General features: G+C 33.1%; 1 protein-coding gene across 9 annotated transcripts in view; it reads left to right on the forward strand.

Annotated features, from left to right (window-relative positions):
- The first annotated feature begins 527 nt into the window (after positions 1 to 527).
- Positions 528 to 17,942, forward strand: part of LOC148955231 (malonyl-CoA decarboxylase, mitochondrial-like) — a 65,601-nt gene continuing 48,186 nt past the window's right edge. The window contains exons 1-6 of one of the 9 annotated variants that reach the window (XM_089101001.1): positions 528 to 666; positions 7,817 to 7,981; positions 10,133 to 10,273; positions 11,642 to 11,782; positions 13,395 to 13,550; positions 14,940 to 15,135. In XM_089101001.1, the coding sequence (XP_088957127.1) occupies positions 556 to 666; positions 7,817 to 7,981; positions 10,133 to 10,273; positions 11,642 to 11,782; positions 13,395 to 13,550; positions 14,940 to 15,135 (910 nt within the window). In that variant the 5' untranslated portion in view covers positions 528 to 555. Of the gene's footprint in view, positions 667 to 888; positions 974 to 3,552; positions 3,623 to 3,916; positions 4,061 to 7,813; positions 7,982 to 10,132; positions 10,274 to 11,641; positions 11,783 to 13,394; positions 13,551 to 14,939; positions 15,136 to 17,942 lie in introns of those variants that run through there. The other 8 variants (XM_089101017.1, XM_089101009.1, XM_089101024.1 and 5 more) reach the window with 8 other exon arrangements.

A 17,942-nucleotide genomic window follows, 5' to 3' on the forward strand; every position in this document is an offset into this window, starting at 1 on the left:
TTAAAGTCACAGGTCTTAGTTCACCAATATTAGTTCCATTTTGTATTGATATGTAAATCTAATAGACTTAATAGCTTCTCAAAACGTTCAAGATATATCGTTTTGCTATAATCTTTTTTTAATGAAGGATATCTAAATGCTTGGGATGTTAAATATAAAATATGGATAATTCTGCGACATTTCAAGCAGCACTTTCAGCCTCTATGCATTCCTCTTATCTTTACACACAACTCAGCCTGGGGGCTTCTGGTGTGCACGGATCTTCAAGTGAACAGCCCCTTGCAGCATCTACTTCCTCCGTTGCTTTCTGATAACCATCTAGGTTTTTTTTAAAATAAATTTATTCACTTGCCTTATTCTTATTTTTTTTAAACCCATAGTACCTTCACTTATACGTTGGAACAAATTTTGTTCCAAAACCAGGTCATCAATCCAAACTAGTCCGTTATTCCTCAAAATTCCCCAGCGTTTGATTGTTTTTTATTGCGCAAACGAACTTGCGAGACAACCGGTGCTGACTGGCAAAAATTATGCAATATTGTCTTATAAATTTGCATGGAACTTGACAAAATTGCTAGGAGCTCATTTAAGTTCAGTCACAAAGGATTTTGTGTCCTGCTATCTTTAGATTTTGCTTTAGACGCTGTTGTGAGACCTTTTAATCAGGTAAAGGAAGACAACTAAGTCCTAGCCCAATATTTTAGCAACAGTGAATTGATTACCACAGCTAGGAAATAGAAGAGTCGCCTACTCTTTTGCATAAAAAATTTAGCTATCAATTTGTAAAATAGTTCCTGAAACTGCTCATGATTTTGTTATTATTTTTCAGTGACTGTGCTGAATTTTGTGCATCGTAAATTAGATGGCATATGTTGAGCAATAGTTATAAAATAGTTGAAATATGATCTATTTAAGAATTTTAAAAAATCTTAACCGTTTCTCTAATGTTGTCAGACACAGTCAAATTCTTCCTGTATGACTCTTTGAACACTATTTTTATTCACTTTAGTCCTAACTCAATAATATGATTTCGTATATATTGACCCTATTTTTTAGGGTAGCTCAATTTAGGTAGCATATTATTATGGATATAGGAAGGACAAAGCAAAGGAGTCTCATCAGGAGATGCATCCTGGCTCCAACTAAGAATATCTAGGCCTACAACTAACAAGGCCACATGTTGCAGCACTAATTTAACAGTGGCATCAATTTACAAAAATATTGAGGGCAGTGAAAAAAGGCATTTGTAAAAATACAGTTTCGTTTTATGAAAATGCCAAAAAAGACTTTTGGTTACACTGGAGAGCTCTTCTGAAGGAAATACTAAAATATGAAAAGGATAGTATCATTTGATTCTTCATTTTATACTTTTCAAAAGTTGAAAGAACACTTTTCTGACAATGCACACCCTGGCCCCCCCCCCATTGATGCTCCCAGATGTAGCCCTGAATAATATATTTCTCCAATGTGTTTCATCTCTTGGTGCTTCGTATTTCTTTGTTAATGGGTAGCAGTACCTTGACCTGTCAAAAGCATTAGCCTAAGCCTATCTGATGATAAAAGAATTATGGTAGCCTAAGATAAGTTGGATACAAATATTATTTAGAAATAGGTACACTAATGAAAGGATACATGATAGCCTAATCTGATTAACAATAAATGATCTTGTTGTTTTATGTTTTCTTTTAGTCTTGCATATATCAAAAGGCTTTGTCTAGGACTGGGGCAGATCCAGGATTTTTTTGGAAGGGGGGGGGGGGGTGCAAAATAGGTTGATCCAAAAAACTTGCATTAGGAGCAAGTTTATTTAGCCTAATGCAAACTTGTGTTAATTAAGTAAATTACACTACTTTAGACTAAGTTAAGGAGGGGGGTGCATCCCCCTTGCCCCCTGGATCCGCTGCTGGTCTAGGACTATCAAGTAGGAGGGATAAGAGGGGCTGCATTATCAGAAAAGTAGGAATGGTATCTGTAAAGAGTATAAAATAAGCAATCAACTGGTACCATTCTTTTGTTTTTTTTGTGTTTCCTTCAGAAAAGCTGTAACCCTTCAGTGTTACCCATTCTTCAACTAGAATACCCCCTGGAAACGTATTTTGTAGAGGGGGAGGCAAGTGCCCACTAGTGGGATGCATTCCTCCCAATTGATGCCTATGCAAATAACCTAATGCTGACACAGCTCTACAAGTTTTTCTATCCTATTCTGTTCAATATGTCACTCTTTACTTCCTCTCTTGAAGTTTTAATTTTCTTAAAATCCTTTCTTACAACCTTTTTGCACCCCACTTGGGACATCTTGCTCTTCATTGATCCTACATTGATTGCTAAAAGCTTGTGTTTGGACAATCTATTATCCTTCACCAGTAAAATGACCTATACCATCTTAACCTTTGTTTTGTTATTAAATTTTTAAAAAGATTTCCTCAAAGCAAGTTTTTAGAAGAAAAGTAAAGAGCTCAACTAGGCCCAAAATGAGCAGAAATAAAGTCAAATAACCTTCTAAGTCTAAAACTACCACAAACCACTATCAATAAACAAAAAAACTCAAAACAAACAGATATTACAATGAATAACTGAGTCAAACTTGAAACAGGCAAAAATTAATATGAGTAGGGCTGACAACCCCAATCCCTTCAGAACATAATTTGCAGTTTACTGAAAAAAAAAAAAATGACCATGGATTTTCAGTTTAATATACATATAGGCCTACTGATATTTATTTATTCCTTAAAGTTGTGATAATTCTTTATTTTTTAAAGTAAAAAAAGTGAAAACATTTTAAATGTGTTTTATTATTGTATTGTGTTAGTGTGTATATACAGTATATTGTGTTATGTATTCCAATTATTTGAGTCAGATTTCAAGCCATCGACTATTAGGATTTTTTTTGTAAATTCTTTAAAACCTCAAAACTAGGATTTAGCAAAGGTGTGATGCTAAAAACAATCCTTGGGGTCATGGGCGCCCATAAGCTGAATTCCAGGGGGGGGGGCAAACTTCGTCTAATTGCTACTTTTAATGCTATATAATAGAAATCTCAGAACAAAAATATAAAAATAAGGCAGCATCATTCAGCCAGGGGGGGGGGGGCAAGAGCCGCCCCCTGCCCCCCCATATGGGCGCCCATGCTTGGGGTTCTTATATAGTAAATGTTTCTCTGAGGGTTCCATTTTTATTAAGATAATCTAAGATCAATGCGCTTTGGAGAGAAGAGGCAGAGTTGAATAGCCTACCTCAAAAGATGTTCTCAAGGCATAATTTAGACTGTAAATCCATTCTTGGAAGTGTCAGTCACCAAACTCAGCTACTTTCTAAGAATCTGAAAAGCCCATCATCTAGAATTTTACCATAGCTGGAAATACTTCCTAGTTAGTGAATTTAAACAGACCTAGTCCTATAAATTGCTAATCTTTTGAGTTTTAGTAAACAGGATTCACATTTTCTTTCTTGGAGTTACTGATATTTGTTAAATAATCTCCTAGTCTGTACAACTTCATTCTAGACATGAGTACAACCACTCTGTGTTATGGTGGTATTGGTAAATGATATACTACATTTCTGACAATGGTTGAAACAAGTTGAATTCAAGTTCCACTTCTCTGTGACTCTTTTACTTAGAACTGTGAGCCATTTCATGATTTTTAATGATTGCTAGAAAACAAAACTTTTTATGAAGGCTTCCAAGGCAAAACCAAAACATGTCTAGATTTAAACAATAGGCACTATATATGTATCACATATGCCAATACTTTAGAAATTAGTCTAGTTTGTTTAAAGTGTTGCTATTGAAAATGATGTCATTATAGCATATATTAGATTCTATACAGAGTGACATGTGAAATTACTTTTAAATTTCTTTTCTTTTGTATACCCTATGAGTTTGATTAAATATTGAAGAACCAATTTTCTGAGAGCCAAGTATTCAACCTACCATACTTAAACAACAACTGGTTTACAGTAAATTCTATAGAAGTAGCTTTTGCTACATTGCTAAGTTATTAAGCTGGGTGAATATACATATTGAGAACAGATCTTGAACCCAAAAGAAGAATTCAGTAAGGTATTTCCAAGTTCTTACCTCCATTTCTTCCCTTCTTTCAGTGCACTGACTTTATGAACTAGGAATGCCTTTTTGTGCTAGGTGAATAAAGCCTTCGGGAATGGATTTATTGGCCAAATCTGGGCATAGAAAGGTGCTTTGGCTTGAAATATCTACTTGTTCATACTTGTAAGAATTGAGAAATGCTGTGAAAACAAACACCTTTCTTAACACAGATTTGCTTAGAATCATACTCAAATTGTAGGAACTGCTTTGCCAAGAGAAATAGGTGCTAAGCCAAACTGAAACATCATTTGTGTAAGTTAAGATAAGGCTTCACTAAGTATTAAAAAGCCTTACTAGTCAAGAGCTCAGAAACACTTTCCTGGATCCATATGAGATGTAGGCTCATTCTTGAAAGTTTCATTCATCTGCTATCTAACTCTCCCTGAAGTAATGCCATGCTAGAGTTTTATGCTATATGTAAAACCATATTAAAATCCAAAGAATATCTGTGAAATGGCAGGTAACACTTTGGTAATATTTGATTAGAAAAATTAATTATTAAGATTAATCATATTGTCTTAATAAATAATATTTCATTGCCCTAATGCTGACATTTTTAACACAGAAAACCCTTATTTTTTTTTTGAAAGTGAAATGGGTCTCTTGCATTAATTGAGAGACATAATTAGAATTTTCATTTATGGTTAATTTTTAGTCAATGATACTCAGAGCTGGCAGAACTCACTATATGACAAATAAGTGAACATTTTTAGTAGATTACTATTTTGCAATCAGAGGTATTATTGTATATAGCAGGCAAGGGGGGGGAGAGGAGAATGTTTAGCTATATGTTAAGAATGAAACAATTAGAAACTTAAAATACAAAAAAATTCATGTTAAAGAAGTCTTGTCCCCTGAGACTGATCTTTAGACATGCCCAAATGTGTGCATTGCTGATTATATAAGGACTATGAGAGTTAAATTTTGTCTTCCCAATATGAGTTAGGGGTATCCTAAAATGGGATTTGAGCTAAATTACTGGGGTTGCAAGTCTTTTTTCACAGATGGGGTGTTTTAATACCTTTCTGAAATATGAGTCATACAAGGATTTTTTATGTGTATAATTTGAGGGCTGACAGTTGGGCCTTTAGAGCCTTGCTTCCTTGTATATCTCCTTTATCAAAACTTAACTCATCACCAATATCTTGTACAAAATTTCAACTCACAATCAACCAGTGACTGTTTAAAGAATGGTCATAAGTGAGTAATTGTTAGTCAATAATATTATTTATGTCATAGAAAGAATGCCTTAAATCTAAAGTCATAAAGTATACATTTTACAAATTGTATCAATATTGTCCAGAATCACCACTTCAGGGTTTCTGAAAGTATGAGATATATTGAGCACATTTACAAAAGGTGTTTTATTTCCACCAAATGTGGCATTTGAGGATTTTTGAGAATTCTGACTACAAATCTGAGGCTAACATTGCAATATGTGCTGAAACTCTAAACACATAGGTTATATATTTTACTAATGGAGGTTATGTTGTTCCTTGTTGAACACCAGAGCCATTGAAGTAAGTTGAATGTGTATGAAAAGGACCATTAAAGTTGGACCCTGGAGATACAGGGGGATCTTCTGTCCTTTCCAGTCTCCTTTTTTAAGGTATAAACAGCGAAACCTAATGAGTATAAACAGCCAAGCCTATTACGCCCAAGTTCCCCTTGCAGGACTCTGTGGTATTGGCTACAATTTCAAAATAAAAATTTTAGTCAGGATAGCCAAAATATTTACTCAGAACAGCCAAAAATTTCACAAAATAGGCCTTTGGGGGCAACTATGACCAGTGTTTTTTAGGGATAAGGACCCCAAATTATACAAAATAAGTCATAAAATATATTAATTTTTCATGGATGTTGAAGTCAGTATCTTACAAAGACTTATTATCTGTAAGATAGAAGTTGGATTATATATGCCTAATTTTGCACACACAGACAATTGTTATCTCCTTCAACTAATGGCAATTAATAGGGTGTTAGGGAATGGTTCTTAAACACAATTTGTGTGCTCTGTACTTAGTGTGTTTTTAGTTTAAAACAATCAGTACTGCAATGTTAATCACTTGAGATTTAATTATTAAACTTAAGTAATGCCTACTTGTTCATGAACACAACATATTAACATATGCAAAATTAGGCTGGACAGTGATTCAAACCCTATTTTGAAGTATTTTTGACTTAAGACAGTCATGCTTTGATCTGAAAGATCTTTAATGATTAGTGTTTAATAATTAATAATCCCTAAATAGTCTCTTAATGATCACAAGTTAAGCCAAAACTGTATAATATGTCTAATTGTGCACAGTGGAGGTGAAGAGTGTTAGAGGGGACGCAGGCCAACTAAATCTGCTGAAGGCCTTCTAGTCATGTAGACTGAAATCCTTCCATGACTCAGATTTCAACATGGTGAGAAATGTCCTCCATTTGTGAAATAAGTACTAAATGTCGTTTTAGGCTATTCGGGATGTCTATGTCATCCTTTGATTCTATTGGGTTTTGTCATTCTGTGAACAATGGCAATGATTAAGGTTGAATCATGAAAACTCTTTGGGATCATGGTGTGACTGTTCTAAACCAAAACACACATTTCCCAAATGGTATTTCATTTCCACCAAAACTGATTCACAAAGACTTATAACCCTGTTGGTTACAAATACAAATCTGGGGTAATATTGCACTACAAATATCCAAAATCGAAACAAATTAAGCTCATAGTTCACAAATGGTGTAGGACATGTCAAACCTTGTTGAAAACTGAGTAATTGAGTATTTTCAGTCTTCATTAAATAGTGTTGCGTCTATTCGACCTCCAACAATACGCTCCCACCTTCAATTTGCACAAGTAGACATGTTATACAACATGATCATTCAGAGACTGTTTAGGTTATGGTTTTTGCAATTAAACGTCAACCATTAAAAATATTTAATATCACAGCATAACTTTCCTAAGTATAAAAAAATCAAATACACATTTCAGAAATAGTGCCGCGTTACAAATCAAAATTGATTTGTATAGTGTTTCTGAGGCTGCTGAACATAAATATGAGGCTAATATTGAAATAAGGGCATCTAAATAAAAAGATATAAAATATAATTTCAACAATGGGGATCATGTCAAACCTTGCTGAAATATGAGTAATGTAAGGTTACATTAACGGGCTGCTAGTAACACCACAGACAATGTTCTAGGGAAAATTAACATGAGTCAAAATGTAATTGTGTTGCAGAAAACAGCTTTCACCATTTCTAGTTTACCACTAAATGGCGACCCAATGTACCTTCATTAAGCCTTTAATTAATTCAAAGGAAAAACAAGGAAAGAATGTAACTTCTAACAAATTTTGACAATGATTGCTGTTTCAATATTTACATTTGGTGTCCTGTAAACAGTTCTTGCTATTGAAGTTTGTTATTGCTTTTGTTTTATTTATTCCCAGCATTCTTGGTTGGAACTCAAGAAATGTTGCGAAATAAAACCGTGTATTGAAATATGAACTGAATTTGAGAGTAAAATATTTTTAAGAGATCCACTCATAAATCTACCAAATAGATACTGGCAACCAATAATCTTTGGTTGGAGGTTTGTGATGCAGCACAAAAATGTTAGCCCTTTAATTGCTCCAAGTATAGGGTGTGGCAGTCAAAAGGTAAAATATGTCCATTCCCTCAAAGGCTCTTCTTTTAATAATGCATGACTTCTTTCAGTAGATGGCAGCTAGTACTCATATAAGTAACTTGACAACTGAAAAGTTGGATGATGATAAAAAAGCATCCTACGATTTGGACACTATGTTGGAGCCAAATTTCAAGGTTGCAGAATCTGTTTTAAAAGATCTAGTCTCCTCTGAATTGGCAACTAGTTATTTCATTGAGGTAAATCTTGTGCTTAACTTTTTATTGGATTAGCTATTTTTGCGTTAGTAAATTTAAACCCTTATTAAAAGTACAAGATAATGTATTAAGCAATAAACTTCAAGGCCATGAACTTAATATAAGCTGATTTGCAGAATCTAAGAGTGTGAAAGGGCTCGTTTCTGTGGTTGTTGTTTTTAAAGTAGTAAGACTGGTCCTTTTTTTTTATTGAAAGCTGGAGGTGGATATTTTAGTTTTTTCCTCATTCTGCGTAATTCGAACAGTCACTGAGGATTGATATACTCTTATCTTCCCCATTCAAAATATGAAGGCTTAACAGTATCTCTCTTTGCAAAGAGGTAATATTGATATCTTTGTTTTGTCTCACTGTTCTATTGTGGTAAGGCAAATTGAAACATTTTGAAACCACGAATGTCTGTGCATTGTCTGTGCAATCTCGTTGAAGAAAAAAATCTACAACTAAATCAGGAAGCCTTGTTTTAGACTTAGAAGTATTACTGTCTATTATATTTTGTATTATTAGTGTTAAGTGAAGTAGAAGAAAGAAACATGAGCAATTTGCTTGTCAATGGGAAATACAAGCTAGCTGTAAATAAGTAGGAACAAAAGTAACATATGTATATATACATTTATATATATATATATTTATATATATATATATATATATATATATATATATATATATATATATATATATATATATATATATATATATATATATATATATATATATATATATATATATATATATATATATATATATATATATATATATATATATATATTATTTATATATATTCTATATATATATATATATATATATATATATATATATATATATATATATAGATATATATATATATATATATATATATATATATATATATATATATATATATATATATATATATATATATATATATATATATATATATATATATATATATATATATTACATTATTTTTAAGCTATTTGCTGTAATTGATAGGCCAAATACTCTGAAAACTGGAAAGCATGAATAAAAAAAAGATTAAAAACTTCCTATGCTATGATATCAAAATAAAAATAGCTGAACTGATTGCCTCGTACAGCTACTAGGATTGATATAATACAGGAAATATCAAAGCTGTTAGTTTTATTCTGTATATTATTGGCTGTCTATGACACTCATTGCACTGTACTTTGTTTTTCCTTTGAAGCGCTAGAGGGTAGTGTTATTTAATAAAATGGATTTGGCTTGAGTTCTGTGTTAGCAAGACTGGAAACTTGAGCTTGTCTCTTTCTTATATAGAAAAATCACTAGCAGTGTTTTCACTGGATAAACCACTAAAGTATCTCAGGAAAATCCAGCTTTGTAATTGCGATATGACTTGACAGTTTTGTTTACGTTCAGACATAACGGATAATATGTTGTTTTGTAATATGTTTTATATTTAAAAAGATTTGTAATTTTAGGGAGATTTGTAAGGGCTGCACCAAGACTTAATTTGACTAAAATCTCTGTTATAGTTTTTTTTTTTTTTTTTTTTTTTTTAGTTTAACGTTACGATTAATGTTGCAAAAAATAATTCTGAATGGTAACATTGCCTGATCAGAAATTAGAGTAAAGAAAAAATATGGAAAATGGTAGGATAACAACAAAATAAGACGGGAAAATTATTTAACATTTGTAATTAATAAGGTGGTCTAAAACATAATTTATGTGATTCATTTGACCAGTCATTTTAATGAAATCGAGTTGCTTTACATTTGAATATCAATTCAGTGGTTGAAGGTAATAATATGATCTATTTTTGCAAAATAATCTTCAACCACGGGGATTGTAGAGCATATAAACATGTCACTGAAGAAGAAATAGAAAAAATTATGTCATTTCAGATGTTGAAGGCCCTAACCGCCATGCAAATTGCATGAGGGGAGACGGTGAAAATTTCACAAAGCTAGCTTTGCCTAGTAGTTTCTATTAATATCAAACGCGTTAATTATCACCCTTTTTAAGTTAGGTTGTGACTTCCAAGACACCTTCTATTCTAAAATGTCAGCCAACATAGATGTATTTTCATGCTTCAATTTTCCATGTTAAACAAATTTAACAGTTATTATTATCATATTAGTTTATTCAAATTAATACTGTATTATATTTCATTTCAGAAAAAAGTGAGAGAGTTTTGCCAGTTGTACAGATCTTTTTCTGATGACCAAAAGGGAGCATTATTGGTTACTTTGTGCAGAAACTTCGGACTCGAGCATAAGAAAGTGATGTCAGCTGCAGAAAACCTTCTTCAAGAAAAAGTAATTAATTACTTCCGCCTCCTCTGTATTTTATAACGTTGCTCATGATTGTTTTTTCTGCAAAAATTATATAAATTTAAATTACATTTTTTTCTTTTAGAGAATTTGTCCTTCTTTACATTTCACCATAAATAAGCCAATGACAACCCGAATCATTAAACTTCAGTTCAATTCTTTGTTAATTTAAGGGCATTCTATTAAGTTTTAATGCCCATATTTTAATATTTTTTAGTTCTGCAATTCCTATGCGTTTTATAGTTTTGTCTTTGGGTGAAGCTTCTTTTACTCAATTAAAAAACGAACTTTTTTCATACAATTTCTGTACGTTTGTTGATGCTGGTTTTTTTATTCGGATTTTTGCTGTGAAGAATATGAAAACGAAATGCTTTATGGACTTTGGGCAGGTAGTGCCAATAATTTTGCATTACTTGTCCATTAATATTAACAACACTGTTTTTTTTTCTTTAATTTGTTGCTCGTTTTATAATTTACTTCAGTATAAAATGTTCATTCCATGCTGTGAAGATTTTTTATAAATTGGGTACGAAGAATAACTGTTGTAACAAAATTCGCCATTTTTTAAATATGACATTTTACTAATCAAAAGATAAGAAAAATTTCCTAGCCTAGTATTTAAATCCAAGACTTTTGACTTTATGAGCATAGGTGCTTGCCACTGTACGAGACGGCACTGGATATAAATTTACTGTAGTTAAGGTCCTATAAAAAAAAGAAGTTTTAAATTAGGTCTGCTTCTTGCAGGAAAACCAAAGGGAGCTTTTTAACTCTGTGGATTTTACATGTCAAGCTTCGCAACAAATGAACACCCGGATGTCAAAACCTGTTAACACTTGCTTGTAGATGCAAACGCAAAGAAAAATCTATTATAATAGGGATCATACAGTTGATTATAAATCACTGTGCGTTATTTTTGAAAAGCATAGAAGACGAGATCTAATCAAGCTGAAATTTGATGATGAGGTTTTTTTACCCCAGGGAATTTTAAATGTAATAACTTTATCCCAAGCAGATAATGTTCAAGCATGGCTGAGGTTGGTGTATTGAAAATTCCGCTTGGATTTTTTCCCCCAATTGACAAATTAAAAAAAATCTTGTAAGATAAAATACCATAATCTCGATATATAAATGAAGTATTAAGATACACACAAAAATAGTTTTGAAACTATACAAATATCTATTTATGTCTGTATTGGAGGACTGTAGCCATTTTCTTGAAAACAGTCATTTTTTTTGTTGAAGCATTATAATTTCTGGTGTGAAGCTGATATAAAATAACAATCGTGTGAACAAGTTTTTTGCCATTGGACTTAAATTGTGCCATTATCCTTTCCTTATATTCGTTGATAGGAAGATAATATCATGGCCCTTCTGAGACTAGAAGAAAGGTTGAAAGATCTACTGAGCCCAAAATATAATTGGATTTTTGCACAAATTGGAAAAATTGATGGAGGTGTCAAGTTCTTGGTTGACATGAGAGCTGATCTACTTGTAAGTCTTTACTCCCTTAACTGTTATTAATCTAATTTAGACAAGCTGACTTGGTTTAAGCATCATTTTTTATAAATTAATATTGTGCTATCCATAAATGTTTCCTCTACTACGAATATTTGTGTTACGGTTTTGACATTGGGCTTTGACAGATGAAGTATTAGGGCAGGAGGAATAGTGGGCTCATCCTCCAATGACATGTGACAGTTTTCAAACAAATTTATCCTATTTGTGTTGCATGTAAATGCCTGTTTCATTGTTGGATCAGACCTCCTAACATATCCAGCAAATAATTTGGTCTTTTTTTGTAGTTTTGTACTTTTCTGTTTTTGTGATACAGAAAGCAAAAAATAAAATTTCTGTTGATATACAAGTGTAGCGTACCTCCTCAACCTGTTTTTTGAATTAAAGATCGAGTTGCCAACTGACATGTAGTACACGTGGAACGAATTTAAAATTGATTAGGGGCTGCTTTTATTTTACAGTAGTGTAGTCCCTTTGGGGTTTATTAATAATAACTTTCCGCAGCATCCTACTTACCTGCAAGGATGTGTGCAGGTATTTGTCCAAGGGGAACATATTTAAAACATACATCCAGGTGAGGGAATTGAAGCTGGCTTTCTTGTCCGAAAATTGTTGTTTTTACCGAATATTATAAAATATTACAATTTATGGATATTTCTGGTATTTTTTTTTAAAGTTAAGTTAGGGTTTATTCATCAACCAAAAATAACAAAATCCAGAAGCTAAGCTTGTAAAGGAGATCACTACCCCAATTAGGTCTAAAAATAACAAAAAAAAACTATAATATAAAAATCACTAATAAGCAAATATACCACCCCTACTCGTTTACAACTCATCAATTCTCAGCATTCAACATGTTTGACCTTGTCCTGCTCAGTCCATCCACCAAACACGACCCCCCCCCCCAAAAAAAAAACAACAAATTAAAGGCATAAGAGACCAGAGAACTGACTGACTCACCCCCATATACCATATAACAATGTATTCTAACAAGAGGGGGGCGGGTGATCCGCCAAGAGGGGGCTAGTGCTTCCGCCTACCACTCCCTTACTTGTGTAGCTACGCATCTAATTTGTCTCTTAGTGCGATTTCTGATAAGAATGTAATGTTTGCCCTTAATATAATCTACTGGAAAATCAAAAACTTATACTAGCGTAATAGAACTTCGTAGTTCGCTGCTGAATATCCAAAGAAAGTTAATAAGGTTATCCCTTCATTTGAGATTATGTCTTCCACTAGGGTGCTTGTTGTATTTTGCTGGATTGGTCAAAATACATTATGGCCGGTGCTTTGCTGGCATACAGACTAGGTGACTAAACTGCTGCTATGATAGAAACCTAATTTGTCAGGTTAATTATTTAAACAGAGCAGAACAAAATCCCGGGAAACATCATCATGTTATGCAATACTACTTCGCTGAAGGCAAATAATACAGATACGAGTTCAAACTGCTTTAAACCAGGATAGACTGATAGTTTTTTTTTTGTTTATATTTGAAAACTATTTTTCATTTTAGAGGTCATAATTATCTTACGTTTGATATGGGAAATTTGTCCTGAAGTTTTGAAACCTGTTCTATTTGATTTAGTGTTCAATATCTCGAGAGGACGGTGGAATCGACTTGCTGCCGAGCTTGCGGTCTATGAATAACGCATTGAGAGACCTGTTGGTGCTCTGGTTCTCGGTGGGATTTCTCAATTTGGAAATAATTACATGGAAGTCTCCTTGTGAAATGCTAGAAAAGGTAAGAAAAGGTGTTCTAATTTGTAGAATTAGGTTTCAAACATCTCGGCTGCCATAAGAAAAGGAAGGGGATATCATCAATGGTTGGGAAGCTTTTATAAAAAAGATTTCGCCTGTCTTTTAGGCTTATATGTATATATTTTTTTGTAATTCTTGTTTAAATCGGGTTTGTAGAAAGTCTGTGCATGAAGAAAGAGAAGACAAGTGTCAGGAATTAGCGTAGCAAATTGCGTTAATACGTTTTTGCTGCTTTCAATATGAAAATTGACACAATAAAGTTTCTGCAGTGATTTGCATTTCCAGTCAGTAGAAGCAAGTCCAATTGGAAATAAATTTAATTGGAACATCAATAGGCCTCGCACATGTGTGTTTTTCCGCTAAAATGTCGTGATTTTTACATCCGACTGAAATCCTTTATTAAATCCCCAAGTGCTTAAGCGATATGCAATGTAATTTGTACTTTTTCATCGTGAAGCTCTTACAGACACTGTTCCTAACTGGGTCCATGTCGAAAGTGCTTAACCGTAGAATTATTCTCTTAACCGCAGAATCAGTCCGAGATTTTTCTCACATCCTCTTCTTGTTGACCTGTTTTATACCTTTCAAATTCCTTATGTGCAGGGAAGAAATTATATGTGATGTTTGATTGTTTTGGTCATTTAATACATTCAAGTTGTTTCTAAATGAAAGACTATCCAGAATTCTCTATAAAGGAAAGACTATTTCGGGTAATCAACTTGGCCTGACTACTCGAAAGAGAAAATAAGAATAAGTTCTGTCTGGCGTTGAGCATGCATCTAGAACTGACTCCCTGGGTCTTTACAAAAAATATTTTGTAAGCCCTATTTATAATTATTTAACAAAAAGGGACTTAGTACAAATATTTGATCAAATTCATCGGTTTGACTCCTCCAATCAATGTTTCAATACGGGGACATGTATAAATCCTACCAAGTAAGCTCTGTAAAAAAAATTGTATATCGGGCTCTTAACGTGCCTGGTGCTGTGAAGCGTTTCTAAAAAAGAACTTAAGATTATGTGTCTACATTCAAAAGTTAACCACATCCCAAGAATGAAGAGTAAAATCTATTATTTCTTGATTTCCATATTTTGATATATATATATATATATATATATATATATATATATATATATATATATATATATATATATATATATATATATATATATATATATATATATATATATATATATATATATATACAATGATATACATATATATATATATATATATATATATATATATATATATATATATATATATATATATATATATATATATATATATATATATATATATATATATATATATATATATATATATATATATATATATATTAGTCTTTTTGGACTCCGTGTTTCTGTATAGATATCTGAATACGAAGCAGTTCATCCAATAAGGAACTGGACTGATTTGAAAAGACGAGTGGGTGCTTATAGGAGGTGTTTTGTTTTCACTCACAATGCTATGCCAAGTGAACCAATTGTGATCCTTCATGTGGCACTGACGGATAACATACCATCCTCGATGAGGGAAATTGTACAAACACCTAAAATGATGTCAGGTAAGTAGTCGTAATTTTTGTCATTTCATTTTAGCGATAATTAAAACTACCAAACGTAATTATTGATGCTTGAAAATTAACCAAGGTCTCCAGAACCAGATCACAAATGTCGTTAAGCGACACTCTTTCTGGTTATAATTTTATTACACAAAACATCACTTGCGCTTTCTACGAAATTATAGTCAAAACATGAAATAATTTATGTTGACACACATGATTAGACTTTAGAATTTCAACCTGATAACTAGAATTTCGCCCAAAGTAAAGGATTCTGAGGTTCCGTTATTTTAAGTTTTTTTATAAATCTGGATGAAAATTTACTGTGACTTTGCATTTGAACTTAAAATTCATAATAGGTTTGATGGGTTGTGTATATCCTCCTCTTTCTTAATGTTAGCTGTTTATTAGCTTTTAATATTAATTATATATTATTAATAATTAGCTGTTATTATTAGCTGAATATTTGCAGTTGGACTTGGGCAACTACTTTATTTAACTCAGTTACTTAAGCAAAGTAAATTAAAATCTTATAAATGTTTATTTTTTGGGATATCACCTAACAAAAGTACCATTAATTAACATTCACTTAACAAAAGGGAGAATAACACACAAAAATAGTTTCAAATTGTATAATTTGAGAAAAAGGCTACTATCCTTCGATACATACAAAATTAGATATATGTATATATATCTAATTTTTTATGTATCGGAGGATTGTAGCCTTTTTCTTGAAAATAATCACTCTTTTTGCAGAAGCATTATAATTATCTTATATCTCTTTATTTGATAGCGAATTTCAAGTAGTTGTTCCTGTAGCCTTTTTCTCCAGGGTATAATCTGTAAGTCGAAGGTAATTATCTGTAAATCTCCTGGGTAAATCGAACGTATAACCTGTCTTATATTAGTTAATAACTAGCTTCCTTCCTTTATACATTACTAAACCATTCATGCAATCGGCACTTTTAACAGTTGAAACTTTGGACTGTTGTCGAGTACACTCTCGCAGAGATCTTAGTTAAGGAATTTTTTGGCTGGGGGAAAGGCCAAGAGGAGGAGCCTTTTTGTCTCCGATCAAGGTGAAGTTTAATAGAAGGCAACCTCTACAAAGGAGATGCCAATGCGCCGAAAAAAAAACGAAACACAAATTCTGAGGGAAGGAGGCCCAATATCTCTAATAACGAACAGATGGATATTTATTCTTTGTGCATAACCAGGCAATTCATCCGGTCACCACGAAATCCTGGGGAGTTGTCATGTGTTGTCTTGGGCTGATTGACTTGATTCTTTTGGGATATGTTCCTAGGGCCATAGTAACTTCAAATTTATGTGTGGGGGGAAGGTTGGGGGAGTTTAGGGATTGGCCCATTTTTGTCTCCGATCTAGCTCAAATTCTACAAAAAGATAATCTCTACAATGAAAATACCAATGTGCCAAAAAAGAAACGTTCTTGCAAACATTTGCTGGGCATTGAGAGTGGGAAGATGACAATCGCCACATATACACAATGTATCAAACTTCGTCAAGATGACATCAACCAAAGATATATTGACTCAAAGGGTTTTTTCAAATGTCGTGCGGAATTCCAAAAATTGTCAGTGTTTCAGTGTACGTGCTGTATTAGCAGCTACGAAGAACGATGTCACTGTCACCATTATCAGCATTCGAAACAGAATACCACGTAAAGCGACAACATACAAGTCCATCGTTTCTGTGATTAATCAACTCGAAGTTGTCTATTACCCAACTGCGCTCTTGATTAACTGGATTTGCCATTTAGGCCAACTCACATAATAATGTTAAGAATTTCAGTGAAAAAGATGAACAACAATGTCGTTTGAGGTAAAATTTTGAATAGAAAATTTAAGGGGGAAGATGTAGTGTTGCCACCTGTTCAGTGATCCCAACAGATATGCTATTTGAATTCAGACGTTTAGTTTTTGGTACCACTCGCTTCCGCAATGACCACAACAAAGCAAAAAAAAAATAATGGCTGTAAGTTTGTGAACTAGATTTTGAAAGTATGTGCTTCTTAGAAAAACAAATAGGGAAAAGACATAATCGGAATGAGGGTGGTTTTTAGCCGATGAAAAAGAAAGAAAGAAGAAGACAAAGCAGATGTATCGGCATTGACTTTCTCTAAGTTTTCTTCACTGCTTAAAAAAGAAGAAAATTCTCCTAGCATATGGAATGCCTCCGAAAATTGTGAATATGATCAAAGCCCTGTATGCTGCACAGGTTTGTGCAGTCCAGACGGAGAAATGGTTGTCAGAGTGGTTCCCTGTCGAGTCCGGTGTACGTCAGGGATGTTTACTATCTCTAATATTATTCGGAATACTTATAGACTTTGTGCTTTGAGCTTGCCACTTTAGAGGAGGCATACAACTAAGCCCCGAGTGTCAAATACACGACTGGAATTTCGATGAAGATATTGCTCTCGCGGCTCACTGCCAAGAGGACATTCAAAATAATCTGAATGAACTAGCAGCGAAAGCTGCCCCTGTTGGCCTGAAGATTAATGTTGATAAAACGAGAAGTATGTCTAACGGAGTCGTGACGACCTTTGCAGCTGGCATTCGATATGAAGGCACTGATATAGAAGAGATCAGAGCATTGCTACGCATAGCGTATGCAGGTAGAACTTTTTCTCAGCTGAAGAACATGTGGAGATGTAGAAACTACTCTCAGAAGTTGAAATTGCGATTGTTTAGGAGTAATGTACTCTCTGTACTTTTGTATGGATGCGAGTCTTGGAGCCTTTCAAATAATACTGAGAAAAGACTACTCAACTTCGAGAACAATTGCCTACG

This window comes from Artemia sp. Qi Xiang Cuo, chromosome 2 (genome assembly GCF_049724085.1).
Source record: "Artemia sp. Qi Xiang Cuo chromosome 2, ASM4972408v1, whole genome shotgun sequence".
NCBI classification, from domain to species: domain Eukaryota; kingdom Metazoa; phylum Arthropoda; class Branchiopoda; order Anostraca; family Artemiidae; genus Artemia; species Artemia sp. Qi Xiang Cuo.